This window comes from Saimiri boliviensis, chromosome 11, assembly GCF_048565385.1.
Source record: "Saimiri boliviensis isolate mSaiBol1 chromosome 11, mSaiBol1.pri, whole genome shotgun sequence".
Classification (NCBI taxonomy): Eukaryota; Metazoa; Chordata; class Mammalia; order Primates; family Cebidae; genus Saimiri; species Saimiri boliviensis.
Window position 1 is genome coordinate 31,372,859 of NC_133459.1, and position 26,445 is coordinate 31,399,303.

Consider the following 26,445-nt stretch of genomic DNA (forward strand, 5'->3'; position numbering starts at 1 on the left):
GATTAGTCTTTGTTAAGGTAACATTTCTTTGAAGTCCATCTCTAAAGAACTACATGGGCTTTTCAGGAGTGTCAAAGGCAGTTTGGTAGAGAGAATTTAAGGCAAAATTTAAATTTGGAAAAGGTGCTTGAACCTCCCCAGCATGTTTTTCACTGGGGCCTTTACTTAGAGGTTAGAAATAATAGGCTTTGAAAGCCTTTATCACCAGATGCAATAACCAGATAAAATATCTGGTTCTTTACAGTCATGTAGTTTTTTGTTGTTATTTAACTGAGCAGATCATTCTGACCCAAAACCACTTTCATGAGGTAAGATCTTTGGGAAAATCTGAATAGCCGTAACCATTAGGTTCAAATCTCGATTGCTTGCTTTCTTTTAAGTTTAGTTGTTTCAGAGTATAGTGAAAATTACCCTGACACAATTTTTTTTTTGAGACGGAGTTTTGCTCTTGTTGCCCAGGGTTGCAGTGGCGCTATCTTGGCTCGCCGCAGCCTTGCCTCCTAGGTTCAAGCGATTCTCCTGCCTCATCCTCCCAAGTAGCTGGGATTACAGGCATGCGCCACCATGCCCAGCTAATTTTGTATTTTTAGTAGAGACGGTTTCTCCATGTTGGTCAGGTTAAAGTGTCAAACTTCCAACCTCAGGTGATCTACCCTCCTCCGCTTCCCAAAGTACTGGGATTACAGCTGTGAGCCACTATACCCAGCCACCTTAACACAATTTTAAGAGTAAACTATTTGAGTCAGCATATCCTTTAACAAAAAGTAAACTTTGTAAAAGTATTCATTTAATTTATAACGCTCAATGGCACAAAAGAATGCAAAATTGTAAGCCCATGTGCAATGGAAATATGCCTTTTGACTCCACATGTGCCCCTCAATGTTTTTGGTTTGGGTCAACATAAACATTCTTTAAAATACTCCAAGATGCGTCCATACATTGATCATTTACTCAGCACATATGTATGTGAGGATTGCTGCTGGAAGACAGAAGGCTTGTTTTTCCTTTCCTTGATGCACTGAGATTAGTACCAACAGCAGATGAAAAAGAATCCAGGAAAGAGTTGACTGGTGTTCTGCCTCTGGCCAACTCCAGAATCTTTTAAGTAGGTCAGCCAGTATTTGCAACGTTCACAGGATGATTGCTTGCCAAGTTTCTGGCACTCTTGTCTGTTTAGTACGTCCAAAGGGTACTTAGTGACCTTCTAAGAAGTTTTTTGGTGTTTCTGGGTTACAGATTTGGCCATATGTTTCTAAACAGCCCCTGTAAGGTTGAAAGAAAAAAAGTAAGTTTATACTTTCTGCAAGTTAAAATAATACACTAGAAAGTTTGTAACATCTGAAGTTTAGTTAGTACAGGCTTTGTTGAGATTGTTAGCAGTGTGATTTTTGGATGATCAGGAATGACTTTCCCCTAGCGAATATTTGGATGCCTCCTATTTATGAAGTAGAATGAATGGTAACCTGTGTGATGGTGATGGGTGGGATAGTTACATGTTTTCTCTGCTAGATTAACTCCTTAAAGGTGTTACAACGCCTAAAATCCTGTCATTTCGGTTCTTTGGATTAGTCATTGTCTTTTCTGTATTGCCTTTTTTTTTTTTTTTTTTTTTTTTTTTTTTTTTGAGACGGAGTTTCGCTCTTGTTACCCAGGCTGGAGGGCAATGGCGCGATCTCGGCTCACGGCAACGTCTGCCTCCTGGGTTCAGGCAATTCTCCTGCCTCAGCCTCCTGAGTAGTTGGGATTACAGGCACACGCCACCATGCCCAGCTAATTTTTGTATTTTAGTAGAGACGGGGTTTCACCATGTTGACCAGGATGGTCTCGATCTCTTGACCTCGTGATCCACCCACCTCGGCCTCCCAAAGTGCTGGGATTACAAGCGTGAGCCACCGCGCCCGGCCTGGATTGTACTTTTAACCTGATCCACACAAATGCATTTAGCAGATCATTGTCTCAATTGCAAGGTTATAATTTCCCAAACATTAAGCGTAGTGTCAGTCATATGTGGATTAAAACACAGTGTAGGCTATGCTTGGTGACTCACACCTGTAATCCCAGCATTTTGGGAGGCCGAGGTGGGTGGATCACCTGAGGTCAGGAGTTCGAGAATAGCCTGGCCAACATGGTGAAACCCCATCTCTACCAAAAATAAAAAGTGAACTGAATGGTGGCACATGCTTGCAGTCCCAGCTACTCTGGAGGCTAAGGCAGAATTGCTTCAACCCAGGAGGCGGAGGTTACAGTGAGCCGAGGTCCCGCTAGTGCACTGCAGCCTGAGCAACAGGAGTGAGACTCCGTCTCAAAAACAACAACAAAAAACAAAAGAGGCCGGGCGCAGTGGCTCAAGCCTGTAATCCCAGCACTTTGGGAGGCCGAGGCGGGTGGATCACGAGGTCAAGAGATCGAGAACAGCCTGGTCAACATGGTGAAACCCCGTCTCTACTAAAAATACAAAAAATTAGCTGGGCATGGTGGTGCGTGCCTGTAATCTCAGCTACTCAGGAGGCTGAGGCAGGAGAATTGCCTGAACCCAGGAGGCGGAGGTTGCGGTGAGCCGAGATCGTGCCATTGCACTCCAGCCTGGGTTAACAAGAGCGAAACTCCGTCTCAAAAAAAAAAAAAAAAAAAATCCTCGAGGCCTGGTATGGTGGCCCATGCCTGTAATCCCAGCATTTTGGGAGACCAAGGCCGGCAGATTACTTGAGGCTAAGAAATGGAGACTAGCCTGGCCAACATGTGAAACCCTGTCTACTAAAAATACAAAAAAATTAGCCGAGTGTGGTGGTGTGCACCTGTAATCCCAGCTACTTAGGCTGAGGCAGGAATACCACTTAAACCCAGGAAGGGTAATTGCAGTGAGCCCAGATCATGCCACTACTCCAGCCTGGGCAACATAGCAAGACCCCCTATCTCTACTAAATAAAAATAAATTTAAGGCCGGGCGAGGTGGCTCAAGCCTGTAATCCCAGCACTTTGGGAGGCTGAGGCGGATGGATCACGAGGTCAAGAGATCGAGACCATCCTGGTCAACATGGTGAAACCCCGTCTCTACTAAAAATACAAAAAATTAGCTGGGCATGGTGGCGCGTGCCTGTAATCCCAGCTACTCAGGAGGCTGAGGCAGGAGAATTGCCTGAACCCAGGAGGCGGAGGTTGCGGTGAGCCGAGATTGTGCCATTGCACTCCAGCCTGAGTAACAAGAGGGAAACTCCGTCTCAAAAAAAAAATAAATTTAAAAAGAAAATCCTAGACTATTAGAACAACAATTAAATAGTTGCTTGTGAATTTGATGTAAATTTAAGAAAAAATTTACAGGGCCAGGCGCAGTGGCTCAAGCCTGTAATCCCAGCACTTTGGGAGGCCGAGGCCGGTGGATCACGAGGTCAAGAGATCGAGACCATCTTGGTCAACAAGGTGAAACCCCATCTGTACTAAAAATACAAAAAATTAGCTGGGCATGGTGGTGTGTGCCTGTAATCCCAGCTGCTCAAGAGGCTGAGACAGGAGAATTGCCTGAACCCAGGAGGTGGAGGTTGCGGTGAGCTGGGATCGTGCCATTGCACTCCAGCCTGGGTAACGAGCGAAACTCTGTCTAAAAATAAATAAAATAAATTTATAGGCATCTGTATAATGTACAGCTTAACATGGACTTTATTCTTAGTTTCAGGGACTCTGGGACTTTTTATGAGAACATAACAGTAAAATATTCCGGGAGGGATCCTCAATAGGTGATTGGTCAGAAAGATGCCTTCAGTTTTGTCAGTGTCTGAAAGTGAATCTGTGTAATATGAACATCTCTGCTTCCACCCAAAACCACAGCGTTTGAATATTATATAAGGAAATTAATGGATAGATAATGTTGATTGTTTTTGATAACACAACTGCCTGCTATTTTAAGGAAGCTGAAAATAGCAGGTGGGTAGGGTAGGGTTAGGAAAGTATGCCCAAAGCCTAGATGCCAAAGAATTCCTGGTGATAATAAGGCATATTTTGAGTCCTACTAGAAACTGAAACATTCCAAATGAACTTCTGAATGCCTGACTCAGGTATTTTGGAGATAGGGGTTATCCCCTTGTCATTAGGCACACACTTAGGGTTTTTTTGTTTTTGTTTTTGTTTTTGTTTTTTGAGACGGAGTTTCGCTCTTGTTACCCAGGCTGGAGTACAATGGCGCAATCTCGGCTCATCGCAACCTCCGCCTTCTGGGTTCAGGCAATTCTGCTTCAGCCTCCTGTGTAGCTGGGATTACAGGCACGTGCCACCATGCCCAGCTAATTTTTTGTATTTTTAGTAGAGACGGGGTTTCACCATGTTGACCAGGATGGTCTCGATCTCTTGACCTCGTGATCCACCCGCCTCGGCCTCCCAAAGTGCTGGGATTACAGGCGTGAGCCACCGCGCCCGGGCAGGGTTTTTTGTTTGTTGTTTTTGAGACAGTCTCAATCAGGCTGGAGTGCAGTGACGAAATCTCGACTCACTGCAACCTCCACCTCCTGGTTCAAGCCATTCTCCTGCCTCAGCCTCCCAAGTAGCTGGAATTATAGGCACCCACCACTACACCAGGTTAATTTTTTTATTTTTAGTGGAGATGAGGTTTTGCCATGTTGGCCAGGCTGGTCTCAAACTCCTGACCTCAGGTGATCCACCCACCTCAGCCCCCATCAACGTGCTGGGATTATAGGTGTGAGCCACCGTGCCAGGCCTGGTTTTTTTTTGTTTTGTTTTGGGTGGTTTTTTTTTTTGTTTGTTTTGTTTTTTTGTTTTTTGTGTTTTTTTTTGTTTGTTTGTTTGTTTGTTTTGCGTTAATTAGTATTGTTAAGCTAGGAAAGCAGTAACAATGCAAACACCACTCTTCTCTCCACAAGGATCACCTTGAGACTTTGTCTCCATTCCACCTGCCTGAGAAGTGGGAGCATCAGCCTGTTCCAGGTTCTTGGGTAGCATAGCCCTTTAATAAAAAGAGAGCCATTTTCCATGTGTTTGTGTATAAGCACAATGTGAAAATCATTTCCCAAATCCATTTTTTGTTTTTGACTCTAAAGTAAAATTTCCCCTAAGCCCTTCCCACCATCCCCTCAGCCAGTGTTGGATGAGATTTGTGTAGCCGCAGAAACTGACTTATAAGTAGAGAGCTCTTCAGCAAGACTGAGCCTTAGCTGCTCCATCTCTTTGTTTTTCTGTTGCTGGAGTTGCACCCCACTTCTTAACTGCTTCTGGCGTTCTTCCATTTCCTCCAGCTGTTCCTGCATGAGATGGCCAAGAAAATTTCTAATGAACGAAACAATAAAAACCTGATATTGTCCACTCTTACTTATAAAACACTTTTGTTCATTGTTTAATCTTCATAGTAGTATTGAGGCTGGTATTTATATAGCCTCACATAGGTTCCAAAACAGGTTCAGAGAGGTGTCTTGGAAAAAAGTGACAATGCTTTTGAAAATGGTGACATAAAAGGAATCTTAAATGTTTGCCACAGCTTGCTTAGTAGAATTCTGAGAAGGTGATCAGGCACTCAGAGGGACTTTTTAGTATTACAGCCTTAACTTGTCATTGAGGAGGATTTTGGTCTTGAAGTGAGTTGAGAGTTTCATACACCTCTCCATACTGCAAGTTTCTTTTTGGTAAGATAATTGGTAGGGTTTTTTTTGTTTGTTTTTAAGTATATGTGCTGATCAGGTGAGCATGATAATTGGTAGTTTTTTATAAATACTAAAGTTGAAATTAAAAAGTCTTTGTGGCCAGGCGCGGTGGCTCATGCCTTTAATCCCAGCACTTTGGGAGGCCAAGGCGGGCGGATCACGAGGTCAAGAGATCAAGACCATCCTGGCCAACATGGTGAAACGCCATCTCTTAAAAAAAAAAAAATAAAAAGTCGCTGCCGGGCGCAGTGGCTCAAGCCTGTAATCCCAGCACTTTGGGAGGCCGAGGCGGGTGGATCACGAGGTCGAGAGATCGAGACCATCCTGGTCAACATGGTGAAACCCCGTCTCTACTAAAAATACAAAAAAACTAGCTGGGCGTGGTGGCGCGTGCCTGTAATCCCAGCTACTCAGGAGGCTGAGGCAGGAGAATTGCCTGAGCCGAGGAGTCGGAGGTTGCGGTGAGCCGAGATCGTGCCATTGCACTCCAGCCTGGGTAACAAGAGCGAAACTCCGTCTCAAAAAAAATAAAATAAAATAAAAATAAAAAGTCATTGTGGCAACAATTATTAAATATTGGCTAGAATTCTAGGAAAGTTAGAAAATAATTGGCTTGCTGGGTGCTGGGGCTCACACCTGTAATCCCAGCACTTTGGGAGGCCAAGGCGGGTGGATCACCTGAGGTCAGGAGTTCAAGACCAGCCTGGCCAACATTGTGAAACCCCCATCTCTACTAAAAATACAAGACATTAGCTGGGCATGGTGGTGGGGGCCTGTAATCCCACCTACTCAGGAGGCTAGGAGGCACGAGAATTGCTTGAACCTGGGAGGCAGAGGTTGCAGTGAGCCAAGATCGCCATTGCACTCAGCCTGGGCAACAAGACCAAATCTGAGAGGAAAAAAATAAAAAAAGAAAAGAATTGGCTTGTTTAAGGAAAAAGTTTTTGTTTCCAAAGTTCCTTAAAGTCAGATAATTTGTATTTAGTACTTAACTTCATATGCAAATTGATGCTTTAGTGAGGGTGTTGGCTGTCTTAGTTGTTAATTTTCTGCATATTTTAATTTTTTTTGTATAGAGACAGGGTCTTGCCATGTTGCCCAGGCTGGTCTTGTTCCTGGGCTCAAGCAATCCTCCTGGGAGCCACTGCACCCGGCTCATCCTTTTTTCATTACACAGAAAGACTGAATTTGTTCAGTAGTTCTAAGTTGGAAGATGAAGATGCTCTGCACAGGAGGCCCTTCACAGCCCTCAGATAACTCTCTCATTCTTCCAAAACCAGGCTGGGATGCCTTCTGTAAGTTGTCCCTGCCTGGCCAGGCACGGTGGCTCATGCCTGTAATCCCAGCACTTTGGGAGGCTGAGGTGGATGGATCACGAGGTCAACAGATCGAGACCATCCTGGCCAACATGGTTAAACTGTCTTAACTAAAAATACAAAAATTAGTTGGGTGTGTTGGGGTGTGCCTATAGTTCTAGCTGCTTTGGAGGCTGAGGCAGGAGAACTTGATCCTGGGTAGCAGAGGTTGCAGTGAGCTGAAATCACACCACTGCACTGCAGCCTGGCAACAGAGTGAAACTCCGTCTCCAAAAAAAAAAAAAAAAAAAAAAAAAAAAAAAATCCCTTCCTAGGATGTATACCTGAAGAATAAAGAAAGGAAGGGGCCGGGCGCGGTGGCTCAAGCCTGTAATCCCAGCACTTTGGGAGGCAGAGGCGGGTGGATCATGAGGTCGAGAGATCGAGACCATCCTGGTCAACATGGTGAAACCCTGTCTCTACTAAAAATACAAAAAAACTAGCTGGGTGTGGTGGCGCGTGCCTGTAATCCCAGGTACTCAGGAGGCTGAGGCAGGAGAATTGCCTGAGCCCAAGAGGCGGAGGTTGTGGTGAGCCGAGATCGCGCCATTGCACTCCAGCCTGGGTAACAAGAGCGAAACTCCGTCTCAAAAAAAAAAAAAGAAAGGAAGGAAGACATCAGCAAGGCAGTCTCTGGTTTACCTGGTTTACCTGCTAGCTGGCATGGATCCTTAAGGAAGCAGGAGGAGTTGGTATCTTTTTTTTTTTTTTTTTTGAGACGGAGTTTCCCTCTCGTTACCCAGGCTGCAGTGCAATGGCGAGATCTCGGCTCACTGCAACCTCCGCCTTCTGGGTTCATGCAATTCTCCTGCCTCAGCCTCCTGAGTAGCTGGGATTACAGGCACACGCCACCAAGGAGTTGGTATCTTTTAAAGGGACAGTGACTAACAGATTTTGAAGAATACTAAGGAATCCAGTTGGGGTACATGCTATTATTAGAAGGAACTAGATAATTTGTCCTCTTGAGTCATATTTGACGTTGTACCTGTGGCACATCAGTCTGCACTGTTTGATACTCTGGCTGAATCTCAGCTTTCACCATTGTCAAAGGACCTTTTTTAGTACCCAGCCATGCCTAAGGGTGTGTCATCTGAAGAGGGAAGCATCTGCATACTGCTGTTTTGATATCCTAGTCCTCACTACCTACCAGACCTGTTGATAAGGCACAAAAGTACTTGCTTGGAAAGGCAGTCAGCACCACCAGTGATAAGCTATGACAGTGGAACAGCCTCACTGAAATGAACGCAAGATTGCTACAGTGGCATTGAGGATGATCTCTCTTAATCCTGTGTTAACTGCTAGATTAACTTTCCAATCAATTCAAAATCTTTCAAAGGCTTTCCATTTTAGTGGCATTCAGACCCCCCTCTAGTTTGACCCCTGCCTCCAACTTGAACCTCCGTTTTTCTTCCATATGAGCATTTTTATCTAGCACTGAACTAGTACTGAAGCCACTAGTCATATGAGTCATTTCAAATAAGACTAGTCTCAATTGAGGTGTGATGTAAGTGTAAAATACACAGCAGATTTCTAAGACAGCACACACAAAAAGAATGTAAAATACCTCAATATTTGGTACTGATTACATGTTTATATATGCTGGGTTAAATAAAATGTATTAAGGTTAATTTAACCTGTGGTTGTTTTTTTTTAAATAGAGCTACCAGGACATTTAAAATGACATCTGTGGCTTGCAGTGATATTAGCACTACTGTAGCCTGATCAACACAGATCTTTGCCTGTGTTCCTGCCACTTCTTTCACCTACACAGCCAGACCCTTGTTCTCTGCTGCTTTCTACCTACATACTACTCATTTCTCAAGGGCCAGTACATGTCTGTCTACAGTAGCCCCAGCATTTGCATTGACAGCATTCCCAATTTTAATTTTCTACCTAGGCCAAAGACAGAGAAAGGATACATTCCCCAACTCAGGGAAGAGGGAACTGCTATAGCCGTAGTAGTATGAAGTAATAGGTGCTGTGGGAAACAGGAGGGTTATCTGTTGCACACTAAGGATATCGGGTAACTTCAGGAAGAAGTGAAACTTGGGTTTAAAGGATGAGTAAGAAGGCCAGGCTTGGTGGTTCATGCCTGTAATCCCAGCACTTTGGGAGGCCGAAGCAGGCAGATCATGAGGTCAGGAGATGAAGACCATCATGGCCAACATGGTAAAATCCCATAGTCCCAGCTACTCAGGAGGCTGAGGCCCAGGAGGCGGAAGTTGCAGTGAGCCGAGATCACTCCACTGCACTACAGCCTGGGTGACAGTGCAAGACTGTCTCAAAAAAAACGAGTAAGAGTTAAAGGGGAAGAGGTCTAGTCCATTAATAATACTGTAGTAGTAGTAGTAGGCTTATGTTATTATTAATCTCATGTTACATGTGAGGGTGCTGAGCCACAGAGCTTAAGTAATTTGTCCAAAGTTTCCAACTTAGTGATGGAGCCAGGATTTGCCATTGGTTTAGAGCTCATACTCAAGGTAATAGGCTCTATAGTGGTTCTCAAGACTTTTTTGTGAAACCCCAAGAGCTGGCCAAATTGGAGTGTCCTTGGTACTTTTGAGTTAGAGAAGAACTCCACTTTTACCTGTTTTATATATTGGCATTCTGCATTAAATTCTCTGGGGGAGAAGGTCCATGGCTTTAGAGAAAACCTTTTTTGGAAACTCCTGGTGTAAGGAATACATAAAACTGTTCAGTCCCAGCTAGATCTAGTTCCTGCATTCCTTGTTTTGCCACAGTAAGCTCACTTCTCAAAACATCTTTTTGTGTTTCCATGCTTTTGTATGAACTGTTCCCTCTGCCTGGAAGACCTCTCCCTTACCTGCCCAGTGTATTTTTTTTTTTTTTTTTTTTTTTTTTTTTTTTTTTTTTTGAGATGGAGTCTTGCTCTGTTCCCAGGCTAGAATGCAATGGTGCCATCTCAGCTCATTGCAGCCTCTGCCTCCTGGGTTCAGGCAATTCTGTATCAGCCTTCCGAGTAGCTGGGACTACAGGCAGCCTAATTTTTTTATTTTTAGTGGAGACGGGGTTTCACCATATAGGTCAGGCTGGTCTGGAACTCCTGACCTCAGGTGATACCCCTGCCTCAGCCTCCAAAAATGCTGGGATTACAGGATTGAGCTGTGCCTGGCGTGAATTCATTCCTAAGGCTAGCTCCAGCATCCTGTAGAGCCTGAGTATGGGCGTAAGCTAGATTGCTCAGGAGTTACATCCTCGCTCCATCACTCTCAAGCTGCCTAACCCTGGGCAAATCACTGCTCTGCCTTACCTCTTTTTCTCATTTTTCAAATGCCTTTTCACTAACTCATAGAGATGTAAGGACTAAAATAATTATTTTTTGAGATGGAGTCTCATTCTGTCATTCAGGCTGGAGTGCAGTGGCACAACTTTGGCTCACAGCAACCTCTGCCTCCCAGGTTCAAGCGATTCTCCTGCCTCAACCTCTTGAGTAGCTGGGATTACAGGTGCCACTATGCCCAGCTAAGTTTTGTATTTTTAGTTTCATCATGTTGGTCAGGCTGGTCTCAAACTCCCAACCTCAGGTTTTCTGCCTGCCTTAGCCTCCCAAAGTGCTGGGATTATAAGCATGAGCCACCACACCTGGCCCTAAAGTAATTATTTTGTGTAAAAAACTTGAAATAAAGCCGGGCGCGGTGGCTCAAGCCTGTAATCCCAGCACTTTGGGAGGCCGAGGCGGGTGGATCACAAGGTCGAGAGATCGAGACCATCCTGGTCAACATGGTGAAACCCCGTCTCTACTAAAAGTGCAAAAAATTAGCTGGGCATGGTGGCACGTGCCTGTAATCCCAGCTACTCAGGAGGCTGAGGCAGGAGAATTGCCTGAGCCCAGGAGGCGGAGGTTGCGGTGAGCCGAGATCGCGCCATTGCACTCCAGCCTGGGTAACAAGAGCGAAACTCTGTCTCAAAAAAAAAAAAAAGAAAAAAGAAACTTGAAATATATTCTAGCTTTTTTTTTTTTTTTTTTTTTTTGAGATGGAGTTTCACTCTTGTTTTCCAGGCTGGAGTGCAATGGCTCGATCTCGGCTCACCGCAACCTCTGCCTCCTGGGTTCAGGCAATTCTCCTACCTCAGCCTCCTGCGTAGCTGGGATTACAGGCATGCGCCACCATGCCCAGCCAATTTTTTGTATTTTTAGTAGAGACGGGGTTTCACCATGTTGACCAGGATGGTCTAGATCTCTTTTTTTTTTTTTTTTTGAGACGGAGTTTCGCTCTTGTTACCAAGGCTGGAGTGCAATGGCGCGATCTCGGCTCACCGCAACCTCCGGCTCCTGGGCTCAGGCAATTCTCCTGCCTCAGCCTCCTGAGTAGCTGGGATTACAGGCACACGCCACCATGCCCAGCTAATTTTTTTTGGTATTTTTAGTAGAGACGGGGTTTCACCATGTTGACCAGGATGGTCTCAATCTCTCGACCTTGTGATCCACCCGCCTCGGCCTCCCAAAGTGCTGGGATTACAGGCTGGAGCCACCGCGCCCGGCCTAGCTATTGTTGATGTATGAAATGTCTCCTTGTTTGCCCAGGTTTGGGTAGTCATGCCTGTTTTCATCAGGACAGTGCCTCATCACTACAGCTGTTACTGTGCTTACCACATTGAAATGTTTCATTGATTTCAAGACTGACATTTTAACATCTCAGATCAGGATGTATGTTAAAATCAACAGTGCTTAGATTTTATGAAATAAATTCATTTTGTCTGTTTCCTTACTTCTGGATTACAAACTCTTTGAAGGCAATATTCCCCCTCTCACCCAACACACACACACACACAATTTCTTTTCTTTTCTTTTTTTTGAGACAGTCTGTTGCCTGGGCTGGAGTGCTGTAGTGCGATCACAGCTAACTGCAGCCTCCTCGGGGTTTCACTGTGTTGGCCAGGCCGGTCTTAGAACTCCTGACCTCATGACCCGCCCTCCTCAGCCTCTCAAAGTGCTGGGATTACCCTAGTTTTTGTTTGTTTTTGAGACAGGAGTCTTGTCCTGTCACCATGCTGGATGGAGTGCAGGTGCATGATTTTGGCTCAGTGCAACCTCTGCCTCCCAGGTTCAAGCAATTTTCCTGCCTCAGCCTCCTAAGTAGCTGGGGCTACAGGAACTTGCTACCATGCCCAGCTAGTTTTTTTGTATTTTTAGTAGAGACGGGGTTCACCGTGTCCAGGATGGTCTCAAGCTCCTTACCTCATGATCTGGCCACCTTGGCCTCCCAAAGTGTTGGGATTATAGGTGTGAGCCACCACACCTGGCCCCCAGGTTTTCATAATACAGACTACAGAAAGCTTGACAAAATATTCAGTGAAGTCAATAAGTCAATGCAGCCATTTCAACAAGGAAACTTTTTTTTTTTTTTTTTTGAGATGGAGTTTCGCTCTTGTTACCCAGGCTGGAGTGCAATGGCGCGATCTCGGCTCACCGCAACCTCCGCCTCCTGGGCTCAGGCAATTCTCCTGCCTCAGCGTCCTGAGTAGCTGGGATTACAGGCATGTACCACCATGCCCAGCTAGTTTTTTGTATTTTTAGTAGAGACGGGGTTTCACCATGTTGACCAGGATGGTCTCGATCTCTCGACCTTGTGATCCACCTGCCTCAGCCTCCCAAAGTGCTGGGATTACAGGCTTGAGCCACCGCGCCCGGCTTCAACAAGGAAACTTTTTCCCTTAAGGGCATATCAAAATCTCTGGGACATAGATTTTTCAGTTTATCCAGTGGAATGAGTGTTCCAAAAGATTAAAATATTGCTTAGAGCACCACACTATAGTCTTCTCATTAGTGCCCAGCAGCACCTAACTTGACATGTGCTCTGAGCCACGAGTTGCAGAGAGTGATACAACGATAAGTAAAATGTATTCCCTACCTTCTGAAAGCTCACAGTCTAGGAGGGACTACGTAATTGTTTATTCACTTAGTATTTATATCCCACTCTGTTCTAAAAAGGGATTAGAACTGGCTCACACTTAATCAGAAATAACTTGAATACAAGAGAGGTGGGGACAAATGCACATAAAAGGAAAATGAAGATGAGGCTGTTCTATTAAAGTTGCTACAAAATTAATTGCAGCTTTTGCCATTAAAAGTACTTGAGTCCAGGATTTCAAGACCAGCATGGGCAACATGGCAAAACCCTGTCTACAAAAAATACAGAAATTGGCCAACTGCGGTGGCACACATCTATAAATCCTAGCTCTTCAGGAGGCCAAGGCAGGGGGATAGCTTGAGCTCAGGAGTTCAAGCCCAGCCTGGGCCACATGGTGAAACCCCATCTCTACAAAAAATTAGCCAAGCGTGGTGTCACACACTGGTAGTCCCAGCTGCTTGGGGAACTGAGACAGGAGGATCTCTTGAGCCCAGGAGTTTGAGGCTGCAGTGAGCCCCCAAGATTGCACCTGTCTCAAAAAAGAAAAAATTAGCTGGGCATGGTGGTACATGTTTGTGGGCCCAGCTACTCAAGAGGCTGAGGTAGGAGGATTGCTTGAACCTGGGAGGTCAAGGCTGCAGTGAGCTGTGATAATGTCACTGCACCAGCGTAAGTGACAGCAAGACCCTGTTGAAAAAAAACAGCGCACATAACTTTTTGTCCCTAGCATGGGCGTGAATGAATGAAGAATGGAGAAGAAAATTGAGTGGCCCCAGCCAGGTGTGGTGGCTCACACCTATAATCCTAGCACTTTGAGAGGCTAAGGCAGGCAGATCACAATGGCAGGGGTTCAAGACCAGCCTGACCAACATGGTGAAACCCTGTCTCTACTTAAAAATACAAAAATTGCCGGGCGCGGTGGATCAAGCCTGTAATCCCAGCACTTTGGGAGGCCGAGGCGGGTGGATCACGAGGTCAAGAGATCGAGACCATCCTGGTCAACATGGTGAAACCCCGTCTCTACTAAAATACAAAAATTAGCTGGGCATGGTGGCGTGTGCCTGTAATCCCAGCTACTCAGGAGGCTGAGGCAGGAGAATTGCCTGAACCCAGGAGGCAGAGGTTGCGGTGAGCCGAGATTGCGCCATTGCACTCCAGCCTGGGTAACAAGAGCAAAACTCCATCTCAAAAAAAAAAAAAAAAATTACGTCCGGGCGCGGTGGCTCAAGCCTGTAATCCCAGCACTTTGGGAGGCTGAGGCGGGTGGATCACGAGGTCAAGAGATCTAGACCATCCTGGTCAACACGGTGAAACCCCGTCTCTACTAAAAATACAAAAAATTAGCTGGGCATGGTGGCACGTGCCTGTAATCCCAGCTACTCAGGAGGTTGAGGCAGGAGAAATTGCCTGAACCCAGGAGGTTGCGGTGAGCCGAGATTGCACCATTGCACTCTAGCCTGGGTAACAAGAGCGAAACTCCGTCTCAAAAAAAAAAAAAATACAAAAATACAAAAATTAGGCTGGGCACAGTGGCTCACACCTGTAATCCCAGCACTTTGGGAGGCTGAGGAGGATGAATCACCTGAGGTCAGTAGTTTAAGACCAGCCTGGCCAACATGGTGAAACCCCATCTCTTAAAAAAAAAAAAAAAATACAGGCCGGGAGCGGTGGCTCAAGCCTGTAATCCCAGCACTTTGGGAGGCCGAGGCGGGTGGATCATGAGGTCAAGAGATCGAGACCATCCTGGTCAACATGGTGAAACCCCGTCTCTACTAAAAATACAAAAATTAGCTGGGCATGGTGGCGCGTGCCTGTAATCCCAGCTACTCAGGAGGCTGAGGCAGGAGAATTGCCTGAGCCCAGGAGGCGGAGGTTGCGGTGAGCCGAGATCGCGCCATTGCACTCCAGCCTGGTAACAAGAGCGAAACTCCGTCTCAAAAAAAAAAAAAAAAAAAGAATGGCCCCTTGGCCAGGCGTGGTGGCTCATGCCTGTAATCCCAGCACTTTGGGAGGCCAAGGCAGCTGGATCACAAGGTCAGGAGATCGAGACCAACCTGGCCAACATGGTGAAACCCTGTCTCAATTAAAATAAAAAAAAAAAAAAAAAAAAAAAAAGGATGGCGCCAAAGAACAAATTTTTCCTCCTACATGTGACAGTATCCTTCAGCCCCAAAGACCTTGTACTCTGGCCACCCTTTCTCCAAGTTAAAAGACCTCAGTTCCTTTCATGCCCAATGGGCCTACCCTGTACTGCTGCACCTCTTCATCTCGTTTTTGCCTCACAAGTGCAATCTGGTCCTCCAGGTTCCTGTTTTGTAGTCGGAGCTGCCAGGCCTCTGCTTGTAGGGGTCTCAGAGCCTCCTTCATCTCCTGGATCTCAGCCTGGGTTTTCTGCAGAGCTTTGGTCCCAGCTTCTTTCCTCTCTAGGAGCCGCAGGAGCTGGGGCTCGTACTCCTCCTCCAGGCCCTGGCGGCTCTCTGCCATGAGATTTTCAAACTGGGTAGAGAGTCGCCGGCTCTCCTGGAGAAAGTGCCCATCTCTCTGGCTTGGAGGGGCCTCTAGCTGTTGCCGCAACTGCTCCTTCTGCTTCTGATAGGCATCCCGGAGCTGTGCCAGTTCCTCTGAGAGCTGGGCCACCCTCGTAGTCAGTGCTTCCCGGAAATCGGCAAACTGAGCCACTTCCTGCTGGCGGCACTCCAGCTGGTATTGGTAGGCCACACATTCCTTCGTCACCTTGAACAGTTTCTGCTTGACCAGCCGGATCTCCTCCCTTAGCCCATCTCTCTCCAGCTCCGCTTGGGCGTGGAGCTTGTAGGCAGCCAGGATGTCCTGATGGACTTGCTGCACCTCCTGCAGGGCTGGTTCCCGGAGCAACACAAGCTCATGGATGAGCTGATCCCTCTCCTCTTCCAGCTGGGCCACAGCTTGGACACACTGCTGGAAACGCCCCTCTAGCAATTCCAGGTCCTCTATGCTCAGATTCTCCTCCTCCATACTGGGGCTCGGCTCGGCTCTCAGGCTGTCCTCAGGGTTAGATTTCTCCGCCCTTGTGACCGTCTCTCCCTCACAAACAACCTGCTCTGGGCTTGTGGGCCTTCCTGGCTCCATGGGCACCTCCACAAACTGTATCCCATGTGGCTCCATGGTTTCCTCCACACACACTGCCTCTGGATTCCCAGACTCCTCCACATACAGAGCTTCATCTGGCTGCATGGCCTCCTCAATATACAGGGCCTCCTCTGGCTTCTCGGTCTCTTGCACATAGAGTGTCTCATCAATGTCACCTGTGTCCTCCAGGTAGAGAACGTCTTCTAGGTTTAAGGTCCCCTCTGAAGATAGAGTAACTTCTGGGTTCAAGGCCTCTGCCTCATTTAGGGATTCAGGGTTCTCTTGAAGAGGAGAATTGGCCTCTGCTCTTGTTTTCCTGCAAAAGAAATGATTGGAAGTGAAAGGGCAGCCACAATCCCAGGACGGTGCAAACCTGGACAGCAGCCATGGGCCTAGACTACCTCAGGGTCTTAGATGTCAGCAGCCACTTGTCTGCTCCCTCCACTCTGTCAATCCACCCCTCCACACACCCAACCACTGTGTGGATCCCCAGCCAGCAACCTAGCAACATCTCCACGTGCTCTCTTCTTATGCAGCTCCAAGGACTCAAGATACCTGAGACACCACTGTTTGTTCCACAGTTACGATAAAAAAAATTTTTGTTGTTAGGGGGATGGAATCCCACTGTGTCGCCCAGGCTGGAGTGCAGTGGCACAATCTCGGCTCACTGCAACCTCCACCTCCCGGGTTTAAGCAATTCTCTTGCCTCAGCCTCTAGAGTAGCTAGGATTACAAGCATGTGCCACCATGCCCAGCTAATTTTTGTATTTTTAGTAGAGATGGGGTTTTGCCATGTTGGCCAGGCTGTCCTCAAACTCCAGGTCACCCACCTGGCCTCCCAAAGTGCTGGGATTGCAGACATGAGCCACTGCGCCTGGCCCAGTTATAGTAAAATTATATTGTTGAGGTAAAACCTTCCTTGCAACTTTTTTTTTCCTTTGAGATAGAGTCTCCCTCTGTCACCCAGGTTGGAGTGCAGTGGTGCCATTTCAGCCTCTGCTTCCCAAGTAGCTGGGACTACAGGCATGTACCACCACACCCCGCTAATTTTTGTACTTTTAGTAGAGACAAGGTTTCACCATGTTGGCCGGGCTGGTCTTGAACTCCTGACCTGATGTGATCCGCGCTCTTCAGTCTCCCAAAAGTGTTGGGATCACAGGCATGAACCATAGCACCCGGCCCTTCCTTATAACTTTTGGCCACTGGATTTACCTGATTCTTCCTTCTAGGATCAGATATTTCTACCTTCTTGCCATGTAATTTCTGTAAACACTTAAAAAAAATAACTATGGTCAAGTGCAGTGGCTCATGTCTGTAATCCCAGTACTTTAGGAGGCTAAGACCTCTTGAGTCCAGGAGTTTGAGGCCAGCCTGGGCAACATGGCAAAACCCCATCTCCAAAAAAAATAAATAAATAAATAACTAAAAATAAAAACATAAAAATTAGCCAGGCATGATAACGCACACCTCTAGTCCCAGATACTCGGGAGGCTGTGGTGGGAGAATCACCTGAGCCTGGGAGGTTGAGACTGAAGTGAGCTATGATTGCACCATTCTGCACTCCAGCCTGTGCAACAGAGACTCTGTCTTTAAACAAAACAAACAAAATGAGGGGGAGGCAGGGCAAAAATAAAACAAAACAAAATGGTCGGGTACAGTGGCTCACACTTGTAATCCCAGCGCTTTGGGAGGCCGAGGCAGGTGAGGTCGGGAGTTCAAGACCAGCCTGACCAACATGGAGAAACCCTGTCTCTACTAAAAAAAAAAAAAAAAAAAAGATTGGCTGGGCGAAGTGGCTCACGTCTGTAATCCCAGCACTTTGGAAGGCCAAGGAGGGTAAATCACAATGTCAGCAGTTCGAGACCATCCTGGCCAACATGGTGAAACCTTGTCTCTACCAAAAATACAAAAATTAGCTGGGTGTGGTAGTGCGTGCCTGTAAGCCCAGCTACTCAGAAGGCTAACGCAGGAGAATCACTTGAACCAGAGAGTCGGAGGTTGCAGAGAGCCAAGATTGTGCCGCTGCACTCCAGCCTGGCGACAGAGTGAGACTGTCTCAAAAAAATTAAAAAATAAAAATAAAAAGATTAGCTGGACATAGTGGCACATGCCTATAATCCCAGCTACTCAGGAGGCTGAGGCAGGAGAATTTCTTGAACCCAGGAGGCAGAGGTTGCAGTGAGCCAAGATCATGCCATTGCACTTTAGCCTGGGCAACAAGAGCAAAGCTCTATCTAAAAAAAAAAAAAAAAAAACAGGGCTGGGCGCTGTGGCTCACGCCTATAATCCCAGCACTTTGGGAGGCTGAGGCTGGTGGATCATGAGGTCAAGAGATCGAGACCATCCTGGTCAACATGGTGAAACCCCGTCTCTACTAAAAATACAAAAAATTAGCTGGGCATGGTGGCGCGTGCCTGTAGTCCCAGCTACTCGGGAGGCTGAGGCAGGAGAATTGCTTGAACCCAGGAGGCAGAGGTTGCGGTGAGCCGAGATCATGCCATTGCACTCCAGCCTGGGTAGCAAGAGCGAAACTCCGTCTCAAAAAAAAAAAAAAAATCAAAGCCAGCTTATCCTTGTTATTCTGTACATGGCCAGGTTTCCAGCGCCCTCTTCATTTGTGTGATATCCTTGTGACATAAATGACAGCTTTCAGACTGTCACTGTCTTGAGGAATTTTTTTTTTAATTTACCTTTATTCTTAAGTTCCCCCAGAGCTTGAAATTGGGGATGGGTATCAAAAACAGTGACCCAGGGCCAGGTGGGAGGGCTCATGTCTATAATCCCAGCACTTTAGGAGACCAAGACAGGTGGATCAACTGAGGTCAGGAGTTCAAGACCAGCCTGGCCAACATGGTGAAATCCTGTCTTTACTAAAAATATAAAACTTAGAAGGGCATGGTGGTACACACCTGTAATCTCAGCTATTCGGGATGCTGAGGCACGAGAATCACTTGAACCCGGGAGGCAGAGGTTGTAATGAGCTGAGATCACACCACAGCCTAGGTAACAGAGCCAGACTCCGTTGCAAAAACAAAAACAAAAAACAGTGCCCCAGGCATGCTTGAGTAGTGAAGTCTCTGGACACTTTATTCCTGGAAGAATCTGGAGGCAGCAAGGCTCCCTTGGCATATAAGGCAGCTCCATCATATTTTCTTTTTTTCTTTTTCCTTTCTTTTTTGAGACAGTGTCTTGCTCTGTCGATAGACTGGAGTGCAGTGGTGTGATCTCTGCTTACTGCAACTGATGCCTCTTGGGTTCAAGCGATTCTCCTGCTTCTGGCTCCCAAGTAGTTGGAATTACAGGCATGTGCCACCACACCCGGCTAATTTTTATATTTTTATTAGAGATAGGCTTTCACCATGTTGGCTATGATGGTCTGGAACTCCAGACCTTAGGTGACCCACCTGCCTCAGCTTCCCAAAGTGCTGGGATTACAGGCGTGAGCCACTGCGCCCGGCCTCCTCTTCTTTTTTTTTCGTTTTTTTTTTTTTTTTTTTTGAGACGGAGTTTCGCTCTTGTTACCCAGGCTGGAGTGCAATGGCGCGATCTCGGCTCACCGCAACCTCCGCCTCCTGGGCTCAGGCAATTCTCCTGCCTCAGCCTCCTGAGTAGCTGGGATTACAGGCATGTGCCACCATGCCCAACTAATTTTTTTGTATTTTTAGTAGAGACGGGGTTTCACCATGTTGACCAGGATGGTCTCGATCTCTTGACCTTGTGATCCACCCGCCTCGGCCTCCCAAAGTGCTGGGATTACAGGCTTGAGCCACCGCGCCCGGCCTCTTTTTTCGTTTTTTGAGACAATGCCTCACTCTGTTGCACTGCACTCACTGGAGTGCAGTGGTGTGATCACAGTCACTGCAGCTTTGACCTACTGGCTCAAGTGATCCACCTCAGCCTCCGAGTAGCTGGGACTACAGGTGCACACCAACACGCCAGGCTAATTGTACATTTTGTGGAGATGAGGTTTCACCATGTTGCTCAGGATGGTCTTGAATTCCTGGGCTCAAGCGATTCTCCTGCCTTGGCCTCCCAAACTGCTGGGATTACAGGTGTGAGCCACCGTGCCCAGCTATATAACATATTATTGACAAGTGCTGACTTTGACCAAATCCTTAAGAGTTTTTCATACCAAGTGCTTGTAAGCAACAGTTTCTTGTTCCTGTAAAAGTTTATCTGGTTAGAACTGGCCCACCCATGGATCATGAGGTCAGGAGTTAGAGACCAGCCTGGGAAACACAGTGATACCCTGTCTTTACTAAAAATACAAAAAATTAGTTGGGTCTGGTGGTGGGCACCTGTAATCCCAGCTACTTGGGAGGCTTCTGCAGGAGAATGACTTGAACTCAGAAAGCGGAGGTTGCAGTGAGCCGAGATCAGACCATTGCACTCCAGCCCAAGCTACAGTGCGAGACTCTGACTCAAAAATAAAAAAGAACTGGCCCACCCTTCTAGTCTGTCAAAGGTTCTTGAATTCAGATTCTGTCGTTTCAACATGTGAGTTCTTTGACCCAGCTGCCTATTACCTGCCAGCTCAGTCAGTTCCCCTGGGGAGTGCTCTCTTACTGTTTTGCCCCTCAAATTCAAATGGCTTTGATCTTACCTGTTTCTGTTTTGTTTGAGATGGAGTCTCCCTCTGTCACCCAGGCCTGAGTACAGTGGCGTGATCATAGCTCACTGCAGCCTCAACCTCCCTGGCTGAAGCAATCCTCCTCCCTCAGCCTCCCGAGTAGCCAGGCCTACAGGCACGCACCACCATACCCACTAATTTTGTAACTTTTTGTAGAGATGAAGTCTTACCATATTACTAAGGCGGGTCTCAAACTCCTGAGCTCGAGATCCTCCCACCTAGACCTCCCAAGGTGCTGGAATTACAGGCATGAGTCACCGCATCCAGCCATAGGCAAGAAATCTTTGGACAGCTCTTTCCTTCCCCTATATAGCCAGTTCATTGAGAAGGGACCTTTCTTTTTTCTTTTCTTTTTTTTTTTTTTTTTTTTTTTTTTGAGACGGAGTTTCGCTCTTGTTACCCAGGCTGGAGGGCAATGGTGCGATCTCGGCTCACCACAACCTCCGCCTCCTGGGTTCAGGCAATTCTCCTGCCTCAGCCTCCTGAGTAGCTGGGATTACAGGCATGCGCCGCCATGCCCAGCTAATTTTTTTGTATTTTTAGTAGAGACGGGGTTTCACCATGTTGACCAGGATGGTCTTGATCTCTTGACCTCGTGATCCACCCCCCTCAGCCTCCCAAAGTGCTGGGATTACAGGCTTGAGCCACCGCGCCCGGCTCTTTTCTTTTCTTTTCTTTTCTTTTTTTTTTTGAGATGGAGTCTTGCTTTATCGCCCAGACTAGGTTAAGTGGCACGATCTCAGCTCACTTCAACCTCTGCCTACCAGTTCAAGCGATTCTCCTGCCTCAGCCTCCTTAGTAACTGAGACTACAGGTGCACAGCACCACGCCCAGCTTATTTTTGTATTTTCAGCAGAGACTGGGTTTCACCATGTTGGCCAGGATGGTCTTGATCTCCTGACCTCATGATCCACCCGCCTCGGCCTCCCCAGGTGCTGGGGATTACAGGCATGAGCCAACGCACCCACCAAGAAGTGACCTTGCTATCTCAGAAAGACTAGAGTCTCCATCCCTCTCTTTGCTTCCCACTATCAGGGCCCTACTCCAAGTCTCACTGGCACTTTTGTCCTGGTTTTCTTTTCTTTTCTTTTTTTTTTTTTTTGAGATGGAGTTTCGCTCTTGTTACCCAGGCTGGAGTGCAATGGCGAGATCTCGGCTCACCGCAACCTCCACCTCCTGGGTTCAGGCAATTCTCCTGCCTCAGCCTCCTGAGTTGCTAGGACTACAGGCACGCGCCACCATGCCCAGCTAATTTTTTTTTTTTTTTTTTGTATTTTTAGTAGAGACGGGGTTTCACCATGTTGTCCAGGATGGTCTCGATCTCTTGACCTTGTGATCCACCCGCCTCAGCCTCCCAAAGTGCTGGGATTACAGGCGTGAGCCACCGCGCCCGGCCTTGTCCTGGTTTTCTAACAGGACCTCCTCCTCTCCTCAACCCAATCTATTCTCTACACCACCACAGTTAACTTGGTACAACACAGAGTGAACTATTGCTCCACTTCACCAAGAAATACCCAAACTGCTGGGCATAGTTCCAAGGTCCTTAAAGATGTGGCCCAAACATGCCTTTTTTAGCTTCATCTCACATTCTTCCTGCAACCCACCCAATGCTTGACATCCCAGAGCATGCATTAACTTTTTACACCTCCTACTCTTAGCCCACAGTGTCCAGCTGAGAAATGCAGCTTCTCAAAAACCACGTAACTAGAAAACAACCCTGTTCTACCTGGGAAGGCAGAGCTCCTAGAGCCAAGGCCAGGAAGGATGCACCTGTTCCACCAGCCAGACCTACTATGATACTCAATGGTCCCTGCTTTCCCAACATATGGCCTTTGCGTCATTCTCCTGCCGAGCCACCCACCTCGGAATGACTTCACTATGTTCAAGATTATTCAGGCCGGGCGCGGTGGCTCAAGCCTGTAATCCCAGAACTTTGGGAGGCCGAGACGGGTGGATCACGAGGTCAAGAGATCGAGACCATCCTGGTCAACATGGTGAAACCCTGTCTCTACTAAAAATACTTAAAAATTAGCTGGGCATGGTGGCGTGTGCCTGTAATCCAAGCTACTCAGGAGGCTGAGGCAGGAGAATTGCCTGAACCCAGGAGGCGGAGGTTGCAGTGAGCCGAGATCGCGCCATTGCACTCCAGCCTGGGCAACAAGAGCGAAACTCCGTCTCAAAAAAAAAAAAAAAAAAGATTATTCTAGGCATTTTACATGAATACTCATTTATAGAATCCTCATCTATTGGTCGGGCCGGGTATGGTGGCTCACACCTGTAACTCCAGCACTTTGGGAGGCCAAGGCAGGTGGATCACCTGAAGTCAAGAGTTCAAGACCAGCCTGGCCAACATAGTAGAGCTGAAACCCCCATCTCTACTAAAAATACAAAAAAATTAGCTGGGCATGGTGGTGGGGGCCTATAATCCCAGCTACTGGAGAGGCTGAGGCAGAAGAATTACTTGAACTAGGGAAGCAGAGGCTGCAGTAAGCCAAGATCGCGTCACTGCACGCCAGCCTGAGCAACAAGAGCAAGAGTCCTTCTTTAAAAAAAAAAAAATCTTTTTCATCTATTATCCTCATTTTATAAATGAAGAAGCCAATGCACAGACAGAGTAAAGAACTCACAGCCACGTGCAGTGGCTCAAGCCTGTCATCCCAGCACTTTGGGAGGCCGAGGCGAGTGGATCACAAGGTCAGGAGATCAAGACCATCCTGGTCAACATGGTGAAACTCTGTCTCTACTAAAAATACAAAAAATTAGCTGGGCATGGTGGAGCATGCCTGTAGTCCCAGCTGCTCAGGAGGCTGAGGCAGGAGAATAGTTTAACCTGTGAGATGGAGGTTGCAGTGAGCCGAGGTTGTGCCGCAGTATTCCAGCCTGGCAACAAAGTGAGACTCCATCTGAAAAACAAAACAATAGCAACCAAAAACCTCACACAAGTTTCTACAACTCTTTTTTTTTTCTTTTGAGACAGAGTTTCGCTCTTGTTGCCCAGGCTGGAGTACAATGGTGCAATCTCAGCTCACCAAAACCTCTGCCTCCGAGATTTAAGCGATTCTCCTGCCTTGGCCTCCCGAGTAGCTGGGACTACAAGCGCCTGCCACTATGCCTGGCTAATTTTTGTATTTTTGGTAAGAGATGAGAGAGATTTCACTATGTTGGCCAGGCTGCTCTGGAACTCGTGACCTCGTGATCTGCCCATCTTGGCCTCCCAAAATGTTGGAATTATAGGCATGAGCCACCACACTCAGCCTCCGCCACTCTTATAAGTGGTAAAGGCTGGGGAAGGCCTATGGTATTTACCATCCTCCTAGTATAGGTGTGAGGTCCAAAAGAGGTAACTACAGCACATATAATAGAGCCTGGCATGCAGCAGTTACAATATCCTTTTTTTTTTTTTTTTTTTTTTTTTTTTTTTTTAAGAGATGGGGTTTTACCATGTTAGCTAGTAGGATAGGGTTTCGAGCTCCTGACCTTGTGATCTACCCGCCTTGGCCTCCCAAAGTGCTGAGATTACAGGTGTGAGCCACTGTGTCCAGACCCTCCTTTTTTTTTTTTTTTTTTGAGACAGAGTTTCCCTCTTGTGGCCCAGGCTGGAGTGCAATGGCGTGATCTTCGCTCACTGCAGCCTCTGCCTCCTGGGCTCAAGCAATTCTCTTGCCTCAGCCTCCTAAGTAGCTGGGATTACAGGCACACACCACTAAGCCCAGCTAATTTTTTGTATTTTTAGTAGAGCCAGGGTTTTGCCGTATTGGCCAGGCTGGTCTTGAACTCCTGGCCTTGAGTGATTCGCCCACCTCCGCCTTCCAAAATGCTGGGATTACAGGCATGAGCCACTGTGTCCGGCCTCACAATATACTTCTACCTAACAAATTTCATATATATATATATATATATATATATATATATATATATAAAAAATTGCATTTTAGGTTTCGGGGTACATGTGAAGAACATGTAGGATTGTTGCATAGGTACATACATGGTCATGTGGTTTGCTGCCTTTCTCCCCATCACCTATATCTGGCATTTCTCCCCATGTTATCCCTCCCTACCTAACAAATTTCTAATTTTTATTTTTTTAAAGACAGGCTTTCACCATACTGATCAGGCTGGTCTTGAACTCCCAACCTCAGGTGATCTGCCTGCCTCAGCCTCCCAAAGTGCTGGGATTACAGGTGTGAGCCACCACACCCAGCCTACCTAACAAATTTCTACTCATCCTTCAAGCCCTGCTCAGACTTCATCTCTTCCATAAAGTATCTCCCAGACAACCCCATCTGTGTTCTCAGGGCACTCTGTATGCAGCACATCTTCACACTTACTGCTCCAGTTACAAAAGTGCATGTGTCTGTCTCCCTGACAGTGAGTTTCCTAAGGACAAGCAGAGTTCTCATTCCGCTTGCTATCCTAGGGTGGGGCTCAGTAAAGGCAGACAGGCAGAAGCCAGATGAACTCCAAGGAGGAAATCTGCCCAAGGTCGAGTGGCAAAGCTGGAAGTAGAACCCAGGCCTCCTGACCTCCAAACTGTGCAGTTAGCACACATCGTGTTTCCTCCACCACTCACCCATGGTGCCAGGCATCTGCTGGGTGCTACCCTCACATAGCCGATTCTCTTAAACAGAGAGAGAGGAGGGAAAGAAGCAGAGGACAGGAGGCTCGGGGGAGATGAAGCCAGCTTAGCTGGGGCCCCTCGGGCTTCCTTGGGCCCTGGGCCACCCTGCCTCTCTCACTCTGTCCCTGTCCCTAGAGGACCCGCAGAGCTCTCCAATCCTGTTCAGGGATGTGGCTGGAGTGCGTGTGACATGGTGCAAGCAAGAGTCGGTGTGTCTGACTATGTAGCCGTAGGTGTGGACAGCAGTACGGGTGAGTATGAGTGTGTAAGACCGCTCTGTTTTGTGCCCCTGTGTGACAGTGAATGGGCGTCAGGAGATGTGTATTTGCATCCTCACCTCTTGGTACACTGGGAAGTCCCAGGGCCACAGTATGACCTGGGACAGAAATACTTGCCACTCAGCCCAAACCCCTCAGCCACAGGTCCCTTCCCCCACTAAGCCGTGGGCTGCCAGCATGGATAGTGGGGAGGGCCCCTGAATCCTTCCCCTACCCATCCCGGGCCAGACCAGAGAGAACAAGCTCTGACAGTCTTAACTTCAAGCTGGCAGATGCCCAGCCTTGCACCAAGTGGCTTCCACACAGCCATTTAAGCAGGGGAGGCCTCCGTCTCCAGCTGACATTTGCAGGCAGGAATGAAGGCACGCGAGAGTGTCTTTGGCTGCCATGGGCCAAATGGCACTGGAGTGGTGGATGCCCATTCGCTTGGAAGGGTTAATGCTCATGCAGCCCCGGGAGCCGGAGGGGTATTATAAAAAGCCACAGACAAACGGAGGTGCCGGAACCCCGGACGTCCCCTCACGAGGCGGTTCCAGTGCCCCACCCCGGCTGGACCACTACCCCCAGGCAGGCGAAAGACGCCCGAGGGCGGGGGAAGGGAACCGGTCCAGCACCCCCTCCCCAGGGGGGCGGCGACGCGGGCCCGGCAGGGTCCTACCTCGCGGCCTGGGCGGCGCCGTCCCCGCCGCGCCGGGGCTCCGGGCTGGCCATGGCTGCGCGACCCCGGGCTGGCGGCCGCGTTATTAATAGCTGGGCCCGCGGGCCCTTCGCTCCGCCGCACTGCCAGCTGCAGCCGACACCGGATCCCGGCCGGCCCCGAGCCGGGCGCGCCCACTTGGCCAGGGCTCCTGCCGGGGGAGGAGGGAGAGGCCGCGCGGCCTGGGGGGCGGGGAGAGGCCGCCCCTCCCGTACCAGCCTGGGGCGGGGTTGGGGACAGGGGC

At 47.8% G+C, this 26,445-nt stretch overlaps 1 protein-coding gene across 2 annotated transcripts; it reads right to left on the bottom strand.

Annotated features, from left to right (window-relative positions):
* Positions 1–765: 765 nt before the first annotated feature.
* On the bottom strand, positions 766–26,324 carry SYNC (syncoilin, intermediate filament protein). Of its 2 annotated transcripts, XM_039473775.2 has the most exons (5): positions 26,163–26,320; positions 15,115–16,294; positions 5,122–5,246; positions 4,875–4,951; positions 766–1,263 (listed from the first exon to the last, which is right to left on the bottom strand). In XM_039473775.2, exons 1-5 carry the CDS (start codon positions 26,213–26,215, stop codon positions 1,253–1,255), a joined length of 1,446 nt encoding a protein of 481 aa, XP_039329709.2. In that variant the 5' UTR covers positions 26,216–26,320; the 3' UTR covers positions 766–1,252. The 2 variants fall into 2 exon arrangements, with proteins under 2 accessions (XP_039329709.2, XP_039329710.2); XM_039473776.2 differs by lacking the exon at positions 4,875–4,951 and having other exon boundaries at positions 26,163–26,324.
* Positions 26,325–26,445: the final 121 nt, after the last annotated feature.

Bases quoted from the DNA above. Each gene is read 5' to 3' on its own strand.
- SYNC (XM_039473775.2), bottom strand. From the start codon at position 26,215: ATGGCCAGCCCGGAGCCCCGGCGCGGCGGGGACGGCGCCGCCCAGGCC. The intron at 16,295-26,162 runs GTAGGACCCTGC...TTTCTTTTGCAG, and splicing joins GGCGCCGCCCAGGCCGCGAG to GAAAACAAGAGCAGAGGCCA. The intron at 4,952-5,121 runs GTCAGTTTCTGC...TTTTTATTAAAG, and splicing joins GAAGAGCTCTCTACTTATAA to GGCTATGCTACCCAAGAACC.